General features: G+C 42.1%; 1 protein-coding gene across 5 annotated transcripts; it reads right to left on the bottom strand.

Moving 5' to 3' along the window:
- Positions 1 to 2: 2 nt before the first annotated feature.
- Positions 3 to 13,337, bottom strand: LOC146581715 (uncharacterized). Of its 5 annotated transcripts, none has more exons than XM_085286086.1 (22): positions 13,074 to 13,337; positions 11,482 to 12,382; positions 10,421 to 10,482; positions 10,211 to 10,249; positions 9,620 to 9,714; positions 7,881 to 7,918; positions 7,578 to 7,694; positions 6,338 to 6,463; positions 6,065 to 6,253; positions 5,599 to 5,723; positions 4,939 to 5,350; positions 4,664 to 4,861; positions 4,501 to 4,591; positions 4,298 to 4,314; positions 3,780 to 3,902; positions 3,466 to 3,594; positions 2,572 to 2,700; positions 2,359 to 2,489; positions 1,402 to 1,672; positions 1,170 to 1,308; positions 958 to 1,073; positions 3 to 842 (listed from the first exon to the last, which is right to left on the bottom strand). In XM_085286086.1, exons 2-22 carry the CDS (start codon positions 12,223 to 12,225, stop codon positions 783 to 785), a joined length of 3,351 nt encoding a protein of 1,116 aa, XP_085142212.1. In that variant the 5' UTR covers positions 12,226 to 12,382; positions 13,074 to 13,337; the 3' UTR covers positions 3 to 782. The 5 variants fall into 5 exon arrangements, with proteins under 5 accessions (XP_085142212.1, XP_085142210.1, XP_085142229.1 ...); XM_085286084.1 differs by having other exon boundaries at positions 11,482 to 12,379; XM_085286103.1 differs by lacking the exon at positions 13,074 to 13,337 and adding an exon at positions 12,542 to 12,669 and having other exon boundaries at positions 11,482 to 12,379.
- Between the last annotated feature and the right edge of the window lie 311 nt (positions 13,338 to 13,648).

Below are 13,648 nucleotides of genomic sequence, written 5' to 3'. Positions count from 1 at the left end.
CAGTGGTTTTATTATTTTATTTTTCTAAAACATCAACAGAAAACTCCAAAAAAAGTGAGACTTACAGTTCAACATGTCAACCCAGGAAGTCGTGACGCCGTCATAGATCAAAGACTAGTTCACGATCACACACACGATCTGTCGCTTCATTGTTTACAAACGTAACACTGATGTAGCGGTGAGACTGCGGTAAAGAGATGAAAATCGAGCCGTGACTAAATGGCACGAGACCAATGGTGACAGCACAAAACACTGGGTCTTTTATTTTGAAAATAACCAGATTATTTTAAGATCACGGAGGTAATCTGGAGTAAAATCACATTTTTATGTGACCTGCGTGAACTCGGGTGACGTGTAAGGAGAGTCCATCTTCAGGACGCTGTAGCTTAATCATGGGAAAGATCTGAGCAGAGGGGGAGTTGGTCGCCTGATGATTCTGTTGATCCGATGTTTTTAGATGAATAAAGAAAGTGATTGACAGCTGTGTAAACACCTGTACGGTATCAATTTTTTGTTTAGTTTTAAAATTGGGATCTTAAACACAGTATTCCTTTTCCTGACCGTTTAGACAGAAGAAGAACCAATAAAAGAGCTAATCAATACCTGCAGAAATGAAGCAAAAAAAAAAAAAGGAGGCGTGGCTACAAACAGCGAGTCCTTCAGGGTTCAATGCCACAGAGCGGCAGCAGAAAGTCGCTCCGATGTGTGCTTCAAACGTTGCTATAGAAACAAAGATTTTTTTAAAAAGTCCATCCACACTTCTTCCTCAGTTTCAGATGTTCTCACGGCGTTGTCGTCTTCACCTTCTTCTCCGCTTTGCTTTGCTCCTTCTCCAGGTATTTCTGAAAAACAAAACAAACTATAGTTTGTTTGGTGGAGCCGTGTGTCAGATGTGTGGAGCTGATTCAGGCTCAAAGGTCATGTGTGGGTGGAGCTATGAGTGGGGCGGGTTCTCACCTGGAGCTTGTCGTAGTGCGCCTGGCTGCTGCAGTGCGTCTTCTTCGCTGTGTCTTCGTTGGAGTAAAACAGGAAACAGATGCGGCAGTAAAAACCTGCTTTCACATGTTCGACACCTGCAGGAAAACAATCGTATTGATGATGACGCCTTTTTTTTTTTTTTTTTTAAACATAAACCAGCCAACTGCCTGGTGATCAGAAAGTGTCCTCACCAATGGGCGTGTTGGGGTCGTACGGTGGAAGCGGCATAGACGCCACGCTGGGTTTGTTCTCAGCAGGAGGAGGAGCCTCGGTCTCCCCGCTCTGATTGGTCGATGTCTCCATCTGCTCCACCAGCTCCTCCTGTTTCTCCTGAGAGGAGAGAATTTGTTTAATCCAACTGTATTTTAAGTAATCAATAATCACGCCGTTATCGGTCATTAAAGATCTTCAGAAACGACTCACGTCCTCGCTGCTCCTCTCAGCAGAAACTTCAGGAACTTTCTCCGCGGCCGACTTTTCTTCCACCGCTGTCTCTTCGCTCACATCAGGGGTCTCCATTTCCTCCTCCTGCTGCTTCTCCTCCTTCTGATTCTCCACATCCTCCTTTTTCTCCTCCTCCACCTCTGGTTGGGCCTCCTCTTTAGGTTTCTTGGCCGGTGGTTCCTCGGCATCTTTCGAGAACTTTTGTGGCGAGTCGTCACTCGCTCTCTTCACGGTGTTCGGCGTTCGATGGCTGAGTGAACACAGTGAGATGAGACAGAGCGTTTAATGTGACACAAACACAAACTCCCAGCATGCACCTCAGTATGCTCTTCACCACAGCCTCAAAAACAGGACTGCAGATAAAACTGAACAGAACCTTTGGACTAACAAGGTGTGACCCTTGGTCAAAGCTTTAAAATGTGATGTTTCATCAACACTACAGAATAGTCGTCTGACCCGACAGTCAGCTGGTCCCAAGGCTTTCATAGAACCTCAACAAAGCTTATAAAACATCAGAAAGAGTTGTTTGACTTTTCACCATCGAATGTTTTTCTCAAAATTAGCAAACCAAAGAGTGAAAATCCCTGGCCGACATTAGAGGGCAGGCTCTCGGGACACTTCAACATAAAAACAGTATTTAAAGTTTAAACAAGTCGAAGTTTTCATGACTGAATTGTTTTTTAAGTTTTGTGATAATTTTTTTTGTTTCCTGCACAGTGATGACATCATGCACTCAGATGTCAGCCTGGAGATCATTCTGGAAATACAGGATTTTCCAGCAGTTAATGGCAGAAACATGTTCCAGCGACAGTTCCTGCTGCTTGTGGTAAAAGAGTGTTTCTAGATTGGTTGTAGTTTTTATTTGGTCGCCAGTCGAACAGCCGTTAGTGGTGACTCATGCACCCAGGGGCCACAGAAGACGACGATGACGCTCACCCGTGTTTCAGTTGCTTGTACTTCCTGCTCACGTAGATGGTCAGGCGCTTCCCGTTTAACTTTGGCGACTTCGCTTTATAATCGGCAGCCATCTTCTCGGCATCCTCGGCATTGTACATCTCGAGGAAACACTGAGGAAAAATGTTGGACAGTTTTAAAGCAGCAGTAATTAAACGGATTCAGTTCAGGCGTGCGGTTGCCCTGGTTCTGTACCTCTCTCCGGATCCTGTTCAGGAAGTACTTTTTGACCTTGCCAAATGGCTCGGCGAACTTCAGGATTTCCTCGTCTGTGTATTTGCTGTTGGGGAGCTGACCGATGTACACCACCTTGCTGGAACCGGACTGAACAGCAAGCAGAAAAGAAAACGTGATCAAATCAAAGAAAGGAGTGGGGGAAATTCAAAAGGTCTCAAAATTAATTCATTATAATCCTAAAGGCTGCCGTAAAACAGACGTTACTGATGCAAACTGAGCTTTATAGAACCTTAAATACACTCTGAATCAGTTAATCTAGCTCATAATCTGGATTAAGAGTATTTATATAAATCTCTTAATCCAGAGTGACCGTAGATTTATTGAGGAAGCATTGAAGCTATTTTTTTGATATGTGGAGAATTTAACTTTTACTTTCTCACTCCATACTAAAAGTCTAACATGTTACAGTCAGATCATCAGCCTGCTTTTGTAGTTTAAAACTGGTTAAAAGAGACTCTGAGCAAATGAGTCTTCCGCTGCTTCTTTAAACAATCAACAAAATCAAGACAGTGCAAAGATGGAGGTAAGGCATTCCACAATCTGGGGTTAAAAGGAGATTGTGGGACCATTAACAGCCTTTGTCTTCTGTGGGGATATGAGATTTTGGCCATATCGCACAGCCCTACGAGAAGCTCAGAAATATACGCTGGAGATTAAAACTGGGGGCTGCCTTTATCTTCACCAGTTTTTTGGATTTTAGATGGCCGATGTTTCACGTGGTGCATTTCATTTGTTCGTGGCTCAGTTCTGTGACAGAGCAGACTCAGACACATGAATAGAGGTTTCAAACATGTCTGACAAAGTCAAACAAAGTCGCGTGGTGTAATGAAATAAAACCAGCCGAATGCTCACCTGGATGGTGGGGTAGCTCATGGAGTGACTGATCCTCACCGGCCGCCCGCACACCGACGCCGTGATGTTCCCGTTGTAGAAGTTGGCCATCGCCCGTGCTTCTTCTTCTGTGGCGAACTGAAGGAACGCCTTACAAGGGAGAGGAGACAAACAAAGAGGTGTTTAAACGGCACAGAACAAATGTCTGTAACGCGTACGCCTTAACCTTAAAAGATGCTTCACAAGTGACTGAAAGGAGCTCTCAGTTTTACTGATTTTCAAAATTAATCTCTAATTTTAAATATTTTAAATACTGTGAGTGAGTTCTGGAGTACCTCGGGTCTCAGGTCCAGCACCAGGTGTTTGACCACCTTCCCGAAAGGCTGGGCGAGTTTCAGCAGCTCGTTGAGGTACTGGTACCCTCGCCTGAAGCCGACGATGTTCACCACCCTCATACCCTGATGGGAGGAGCAAGAATTGAGGAATTCCAGTGAAACAGAGTGAATGAAAACAGGTTTCTGAACAAAAGTTATGTTGGAAATCTCAAAATGTCTGAAGCTAGCGCAATTACATACAAAAGCAAGGATATTATGGATCAAAAACCATTATTAATGCAAAATTTTCCTCTGTGTGGAGGTTTGAGCAAACACCATTATAAACATATTGATTATTATAAACTCAGAGTATTTATCAAAGTAAACGCGTCTGACGAAGCACTAAATAGAGTTAGAGTGACAGTGTGACCTCAGAGGATCAGATTTAGAGGGAGTGTCATGCAGCTGAGATGCAGTGATCCACAGAAACATGAAGTCAAATATTAAAGGTATCAGAGCGACGGCGCTCGGGTACGTACCCCTCGCCTCGTGTTGTCTGCAGAGAAGAGGAGACACAAACAGAGAGGAAGATGTGCGTTAATTTCAAACACCTTTTTGTTGATTGAAGACATCGTCCTCACATCCATGAAGGAAAATGACTTTTTAAGGAAAAGCTGGTGCTGCAGCACATTACAGGTACAAGTGTTAACTTTGATCTCTAAATATTGATCTGATCAGGTACCGATATTGTCCGACTCTCCATGGGCTTCGTCGTTGTCTTCCTCCAGCTCGTCCAGCGTCACAAAGTCCTCCATGTTCTCTGGGAAGTCCTGCTGGAAGAGACATCATTAACACACCTGTGCCACTCCTGGATTACAGACTGAAGGACAGAGCAGGTGCATCACCTCTTCTTCGGGTAGATCTCCCTCCGCTGCCTCCGGCGCCTCTGAGCTCTCTGCCGCCTCCATGTTCGCCTCCTCTTTGCTCTCGTGCTCCTCGGCCGAAGTTTCTGTTTCTGCCGCTTCCGTTTGTGGCTCTGACTCCGCCTCCTGCTTGACCTCACTCGTGTCTCCAGGTGTGTCATCAGTGACATCATCAGTAACCTGTGTGCAGTTCGGTTTAATTCCAGGAATCACTTTTGGCTTTAATATATTTTTCTTCATCTTTTTTGTTTTCTCACCTTCTCCTCCTCTTTCTTCTCCTCCTCCTCCTCCTGTCGAGCATCCTCAGACTCCTCTACCGTCAAATTCACAGACTCTGCTCCCTCTGACTCCTCCCCCTCTCCATCAGTTGCTGCCTGCTCCTCCCCCTCCCCATCCTCCCCTCCTTCCATCACACCTGAGACTTCCTTCTCCTCCTCCTCTTCCTCCTCCTCCTCTGGCTCTGCCTTCACTTTCTTCTCCTCTTTCTCTTCCTCCTCCTTCTTCTCCTCCTCCTTCTCCTCCCTCTTCTTGTCTTCTTTGGACCTGGAGGTGGATGATTTGGATAAGGTGGTTTTGGAGGAGGTCCTGGTTCCAGTGCCGGAGGAGGTGGAGTTGGCTTTGCCACTCTTCCTGTTCGAAGCGTCTCCTCCGCCCTTCCTTGCGTTCACACTGCGTGAAGCACAGAAGCATTAATGCATTACTGACTTAACTTTTCTTACTCAAGTTAGCTTTATTACTTATTTACTTTCTATAGTTACTTTTTTTTGGTCAAATTTACTTTATTTTCTTTACTTGCTTTTTGTTAACTTAATCCAAGTTACAAAATTCTGTTAGTGTTTCCTACTGCACAGAAGAGGAAAGAGTCCTGCACCAGGTCACAGACAATGTCACGGCCATCACGCGTCTGAGGTACTCACTTGAGGGTTTTGTACTTGGTGCAGACATTGAGGCGGATCCGTCTTCCTCGGATGGTGAGGGGGTTCACAGTGTAATACTTCACCAGCATCTCTGCATCCTCTGCAGTTCCCAGCTGGATAAATGCCTGCACACATGGAAAGTCAGACTCATTTTAGCTCATGGAGGGCGTACAGGCCAATTTTGTGACCAATAAAAAAAAAAAAAAAAAAAAAAAAAACACACTTTCCACACTATCCACAATCACGAAAAGCAGCATTAAAAAAACATTAATGAATAACTGAATGTTAGTTAGAACTACCAGACCACATGGCTGACATGCCAGGTTTAAGCAACACTGGTGTCTGAAAAATTTTGGGGTGGTGGTCGAGGGATGAGAAGTTTGGATCCAGACAGATCCCTGCTCGACTTTTAAGGCTTCAAACTTTCCTTTTTGCTAAAGCTTAAAGTCAGCGATGGCACCAGTACCTGGTCTGTTAAGAAGAGGTGTTTCTCCACAACACCAAAGCGCTCAGCAATGGTCAGCAGCTCCTTCTTCTTCTCATCCTCGCGGGGCAGGTTGGAGAAAAAAACTACCTTGCTGGCTTGACCTTTGACCTCCCTCACAGGTCTGTCCATCAGTCGATCCATCGGTCGGTCCATCGATCGCTCGTCTTTCTGAGGGTCAAAAACGGAAACCTGTGAGGGTCTGAGTGTGTCAGAAAGCAGTGAGTTTTATTTAACCGGCGAGGGCAACATTACCTCGATGAACATGAGGGTCTGGGACAGGTAGAAGGAGATGGATTTGCCGTACAGAGATGCCGGGTGCTGTTTGTAGTAGTTCACCACATCCAGAGCTTCTTCATGAGTGCTCATCTCCAGAAAAGCCTGATGGACACAGATATTAGACTTCAGGTCTTACTGTGAAACAGGAAACAGGTCAGATCCTGTGGTTTGTGATCTTTAGGACGACGATACTGAAGCTTGGCTCGTTTCTGTAAAGTGTGAGGGCTTGGACTGAGCGATGGTCAAAGTTTTTCCTCTATACAGACTTTCTGGGGAAGTTTTTCCTTAAGTTCAAGTCACCCTTCTCTTTTTTGGTTTATTTGGTGCGCTTGTTTAAAAATCCTTCTGAAAAATCAACCCTTATTTGACCCGTTTAACTTTATGAGTTATGTGACATATTCAGCTTAATTTAAATAAAATTTGTAGTTAACATTTTGTTCTTTTTTTAAACTTTGATTATATTTGATCCAGACATCATTTTTTGCCATTTATGTAGATTTTAACTTGCTGCAGTCAGTATGTTATTAACTTATACTGAATTTTAGTTTGATTTTTTATTAAGCTCACTTTGTTTTATTGAAGCATATATTATTATTATTATTATTATTATTATATTACAGCATTTTATTTAAGATGCGCTAACGTGATATTTCTTTTTCTCTCCTTTTTAAAAAACATTTTGAAAATTGTTCTTCTGAGTCAGAGCAAAACACAAATACTTCAAACAACACATCAAAAAAATTATTTGTATTTTCTTAAAAAGAAGAAGAAAAAAGAAAAAGTCCAGACATCTGACACATCTTCGACTGACTGACCTTCCTATGACTCATTAGTCTTCCCTTTCTGATTTATATTCAATTACATGAGTCGTCACATTTAAAATCAATCGCTACCTCCGACCCAATCCCGACAGAATCAGCTAACCTCGCAAAGCCCAGCAAAATCTTACCTTCACACAATGAATATTTCCAGTTACAGCCCTCAGAGTTCATAGGGGTGCTCAGAATTTTGCACTTTTAATTTGTGTTATTATTTTTACTTTAATTTCATGAGTACAGCTGGTTTCCACATCAAATTCATGTGAGTGTCCCAATCTAAAGCCAAAATCTGTTTGTTTTTTTGTTCCCTATGATTTTTAAAAATTATTAAAAGGTATTTTTTCCCTTCCTCAGATTTGAAATGAATGAAGTGGAAACAGCGAGGTGAGCTGTCCTACCTTGTTCTTGAGGATGAGGTGCTCCCTCAGGCAGCCGAAGCGCTCAGCGAAGGCGAACAGGGTCTTGTTGCTGAGAGGCTTCCTGTCGTATTTCACCACCACCACCCTGCTCCTCAGCTGAGGACACGACATTTAACACTGCTGCACCGTCACTGAAGCACCACAAAGCTTTTCAAAGATATTCTGGATGACGTGAACTTTTAAACAATGTGTTTGGCACAGAGGGAGGAAATATGTTTACTGAAACCCTCTGAAATCCACAGGGTCAGAGACACAGCAGGTGACACAAGCGTTCAGACTGACCTTATTCAGACCCAGCTGTCCAGGACCTCCACCTCCACCTGACACAGAAAAACACAATGTTTAGGCCACCAATTTAGGATCTTTTAAGTGACCAAAATGACCATGCAGGGTTTTTATTTTATACAGAAATAAACTTTTTAAAGGCTCTGATTACATTAAATTAGGGTTGTGCGATATGACCAAAATATCGCAAAAACATTTCCCATCCTGATAACACTTTATATCACAAAATAGCGCATTTTCTGTAAATGCTGTGAATCTCGGGCAACTCGATTTGCGTGAAGTATACCTGGAGCACACGACGCCTGAATCTATACATTTTTAGATAGAAGCTGTAATGCCTGCCATTTTCATTGTGAGTATTTATTACATGGCGTGCTGCTGGGAAAAGCCTGTTCTAATGTTTGAGTCTAAAGATTATTTTGAGCACCTGACTTCTCTTTTTTATCTGTGATGGTTTTTGTGCCCGAACATTTTCAGAGCAATTATTTAATAAGTAATGTAAGTCAGCAAGTAAATAAAGTAAGATAAGTAAGTACAGTAACAAAAGTATAGTAAGTACACTAACCAAATTAATAAGGTAAGTATAACAAGTAAAGTAAGAAAGCTGAGTAAAGTAAGCCAAGTAGAGCAACTATAGTTTATTTATTTTACTCACTAAAGTGATCACAGTAAGTAAAGTACACTAAATACAGTGAGTACAATAAACAGTAAATGAAGTGAGAAGAGTAAAGAAAATATGGTAAAGTAAGTACAGCTAATAAAGTGAGTAAAGTCTGACAAGGAAGAAAACAAATTACAGGAAGAAAAGCAAAAGTAAAACATGTTTAGTTTTGCTACTTATCTTACTTAAATAGAGTAAGTATGTACAGTCAGTAAATAAACAGAAATAGTAAAAGTAAAGTTAAATAATGAAGTCATTAAGTAAGACAAGTAAACTAAATAAACAAAGGAGTACACTGAGTACATTGAAAAAAGTAAGCAAAGAAAGTAAAGTTAACAAAGTACAGAGAGTTAAATAAGTCAGTAAGTAAAGGACGGTAAGAGTAAAACTACATTAAAGAAAATACTGGCGGCAGCCTCTGCCACCTCTCAGCCTCCTAGTAGATGCACCTATGGTATGAATTTCAAAATCCTGCATCACCTTGTTCTCAAATTGTTCAAACCTAAGTCAAGTCCATGAGAAAAATAAGAAAGCTCTGGCTGATTCATTCAGATAAGTAAAGTAGGTAACAAAACTAGGTGTAGTAAGAAAAGAATGTGCGTAAGTAAAGAAGGTAAAGTAAGATATGTAAAACAAGTACCGCTAGTAAATGAGGGAAAATAAGAACTAGGTAAGTAAGTAAAGTAAGTACAGTATGTACAGTAAGATAAGTAAAGTAAATAAGACAGACAACTAAGTATTGAAACAAAATTAAAGATAATTTACTTAATTCCTTTAATTACATAAGTATAGTAATTAAATGAGTATATTATAATAAGCTAAAGTAACTAAATTAAATTGAGTAAAAAGACTAAGCTAAGGATGCAAGTGAAGTCAGTACATTAAATGAACAAATAAATGTTCATTATTTTAAAAAAAATGATGGATTTAAAATATCACGATCGGCCCTTTAGAATTTTAAAAAATACATAAGGACAAGTTAAGACGATTTATGTCCTGGAGTGGACTAAAACCTCCAGCAATAATGATAACAGTAATAATTAGAAGAAGAAAAAGGCATCTGCATGTATCTTACCCCAGCTCGAGGACATCCCTCCCATTGGTCCTGAAGACATGGGGGCGGGACCCAGCAGCCCTGCAGACAGGTTGGGGGTCTCTGACAGACCTCCACTGGAAATAAATGAACTAGGGTGTGAGTCAGTTATCAAACATCTGGATTATTAGAACAAAATATAATATGATGTAATACAATATAAAAATTACTCAATTAGCACAAACAAGCTATAGAAGCTGCAAAGAGTCTGTGAACCCCAGAATTTGATTTTTTATGATATGATGTCTGATTCTCAACTGCAGTCTATCACAGATTTTACTTTAATTTGAAGTATTAAAGTATTTTTACTTCCAGTGTGTGAACAGACTGAAGTGTAATGTCCCCCTCAGTTGCCTGTAGCAGCATGTGGGCCGACTCTGCTAGTCCATGTCATGATTTCACTTCTGAGTGCTTCAATGACAGCACAAGCTAACTTAGAAATGCTAGTGCTATCATTGCTATCACTTAGCTTAGAAATGGAGTCCACAATTCAGTCATGATTACAGAGAGCAGCAGATGAATTATTTTCTACACTATAATTACTGTTTTGCTAACAGTATCAGTGTCTCTTACCCTCTGCCTGAGCCCATACCGGGATCCCACTCAGGATACCTAAAAGAAAAAACAAACAAACAAAAAAACATTCACACAATATTAAACATCTATTAAAGAGGGAAAGACCTCCGAGTTCAATCCAGCATAAACCAAGTAGGTGACACATCTTGACTGACTGCAGATGGTTTCAATGTTTTGGCTCACTGTTGTGTATTAAGAGCGACTCACATGTCAAGAAGCTGCCGTCTGTTTTCAGCATGGCGGAGTCCATTAATGTGTTGATTCCACTCCTACAAACACATCTAGAGAATGAGTGACGCTCAAACACTTTCATTTCCTAACATGGAACCTCTATATTAAAGGTCCAGTTCAAACAGTTATTAACCTTAAGTGGTTCATTCAGAAAAGAACCCAGGGAATTGTTTTTGTTTTGTTTTTTAAACTAAGTAAAAAATATATATATTATCACCTGTTACTTAAAGGGTATGATAAAATGGTTCCTGTACCGTTTTAAAAATTAAAGGAGTGCTTTTTAAGATCTTTTAGAAATGACTTAAAAAAAGAAATGAAAAACAGCATTTGATGCCTTTTTTCCAAGAAAAGAAAAGGGTAATGTGGATCTTTTTGGATTTTAAACTGGCTAGACAAAACAGTAACAGTCACTGATTTTAAGAAGGTTATAAAATACCATGTGTATATTTCTCAAATCTTTAGCAAAGGCTTGGGAAATAGAACATTTTAAGACCATTTTAATTCCTTTTTTAAAAGTTCATACTTAATGCCCCAGAAGAAACCCTGACACCACAAACTAAAGAAAAACAAACACAAGACCCCAGCTGCCAAAAGTCTCACAGGTTTAAAAGCTGCCAATTCGATAAGTCCATGAATGTGTGAGGAGCTTTAAATGTTTCATGTTGGAGACACAAGGAGCAAATCAAGATCCTCCCAGGACTTTGTTAAAGCTAATGAAGTGAAAAGATCAAGTATATCAGACTGAATGTGTAACATGAACAGCTTTACCAGCTCATGTGAACAGATACTAATTATAAAAAGAGATTTTTGGTTTAATTGGATGACCGCTGGAAAGATCCAAATCTAACTGGTCAATGCTGGAGAGCTTCAGCTGAGAAAATGGAGACAGGGAACATGCTGTGAGGAGATACAACAAGGAAATTATATGAAGTAAACCGGACCTGAATCAGCGCCTGTCACTGACTGAAGGAAGACTGGAGCTCAAACAATTACAGTTAGTCCGAGAAGAAAAGAGGAAGCAGGTTGGACGTACTCACCATGGTGGAATGAACGTCAAAGTCACAAAGAGAGCACACGTGGGGGAACATGGGGGGCATGACTCCCAAGAAGTCTTGGACTTTTCCGTTTGACGGGGAGCCCATCCTCCTCTGCATAAAGACTGGCTCAGACGGGCCCATGCCGAGCCCACTGCGGTGGGAAAGCTCAGAGTATGGCCTCTCTCTGCTCCCACCTCCACCGCTGTAATTTAAGCCGTAGCCCCGGCCGGAGGAGACGTCCTGCAGGGAGCTGTACCCAAAGTCTGTGGAGGACTTGGCTGAACCTTGTCCCAGAGAAGAACCACCCATCCTCCCCACGTGTCCCTCTTCCCAGCTTCCTCCTCGATACGCAGCATCAGAGGACATGGCCGCCCGCCGCTCTCCTGCTTCCCCCTTGCGACTCTTCAGCTGTCTGAGGATGTGTGGCAGCGTCTCCACACTGATCTCCTCCTCAGGGATTTCAGCCAGAGCGTCCAGGTCAGAGGGCGACAGCCCCAAACTGGCAAACAGCTTCATGGTGCTGCCAAGATTGCTGGTGCTGCCGCCACCGCCGCTGCCACGTCGGGGCATCTGCCCGCTGCCGTCCTGGCCCTCCATGCCCATGCCCATGCCCACACCCACACCCATTGGTCTGTTGGGACGCTGCTCGTTCATGTTGAAGTTCAAGGTTTCTGCAGCGGCCAGGAGCCCCCGACCCACAGCGAAGTGTTTCTGAGCGCCGTCAGCCTGCGTCTTCTGAGACATGATATCAAAAAGTCTGTCCCGCTCTCTGGATTCAGCACAGAGAGCCAAGATAAAGAAGGAAACAGGCGCTGGAAAGGTCTTCAAAGATGACAGGAACTTAATGTGGTCAAAGAGAGCAGGAGCTCCTTTTCTTCTGTGGTGGCAAGTCTTATTTCTGCTGAGACACAATGAGGTAGAAAAAGCTTCAAACAAAGCCTCTCCTAAGAAAACAGGAGCCAGTGGCGGCCCTGAGCAACAGACGGAGGAGCACGACTCTGATCTTTACTGCAAAGGGAACATAGGAGGCGGTTAAAGGAGGAGAGAGAGAAAGATTCACCTCAGCCCAGCAGGAGGAACATGACCTGATGCAAACAGAGTGATGGAGACCGCCTCACTGAGGAAGAGAAACTCTGAGTCCACGAAAACATCGACAAGAGGCGAGATTACAACGAGCCTCTGAGTGAATCACAGCCTGACACAGACCAGGAGTAACATCTGTGCAGGTACAGTGAGAGGAGAAGGAAAGCTGCAGCAAACACGCCTACGGGGGAGGGGCTAACAGCTAAACTAAGCTAAATGCGCTAATATCATCCATAAACACTACTCTGTTTAGCCTGACATGTTTTAACTAAAAGCATAGATAATTAAAACTAGGCGTCCAAAAGTGAGTAAAAGCAGACCGACAATGACTCAGACAAGCTGTGTAGCTAAGGTAGCTAACATTGCTAACACACGTCGCCTGCTACATGCTAACACTAGAATAGGTAAAACCCTTCAATTATCTGATATTTAACGTGCAAACTGTACATGAAGCTGTTGATATATAACGTGTATAATGAGGATTAATCTGTAGACACAGACGCTCTTACCCTTTCTCCAAAACCTTTTAGATCAGTTATTTATGAGCCTGCGTGAGAGACAACCGCACACTACGAAGTATCGCGATATTTCGTCTCAACTCACAGCGGGTTTTACTGAGGTTTCTCCGCTCTTCGCGGTTCTTTTTCTTCTTTCTAGTGCAAATAGAGGGCTCGGCAAGTTCTTCTGTCTTTATTACTAGTTAATTAAACTACTCTTATCATCAGCAAGACCGAAGAGCTGGAAGGACAGTTAGGGCTTGTGAATACAGTTTAAACAATGGACTCTCCCCCCGTGCTCCGTTTAATGGTACGTCTCAGTACGATCACGTGTCTGAATGTAACGATCAAACAAAAGGTGTCTGTTCAGTTTGTATGAAAGCTCAAAAATCTGCAGCCAGTTTTAAATACATCATTTAAATACATCATCTTGAATGTCATCTTTTTGTAATTTTAGGATAATAAAAAGTAAGAGGAGAAAGGAAATAAATCTCCTTCGTTCACATTTATTTTAGCTTCACAGGTTTACTTATTTCTGCTTAAACATCTTGTTTTTCTGAACAGCAGCATCAGTCAAACTAGAGGAA

This window comes from Mchenga conophoros, linkage group LG2, assembly GCF_057382185.1.
Source record: "Mchenga conophoros isolate Kocher_MC1m ecotype Shallow Benthic linkage group LG2, M_conophoros_male_GT1.1, whole genome shotgun sequence".
Classification (NCBI taxonomy): Eukaryota; Metazoa; Chordata; class Actinopteri; order Cichliformes; family Cichlidae; genus Mchenga; species Mchenga conophoros.
This window is presented reverse-complemented; position numbering and strand designations above follow the sequence as displayed.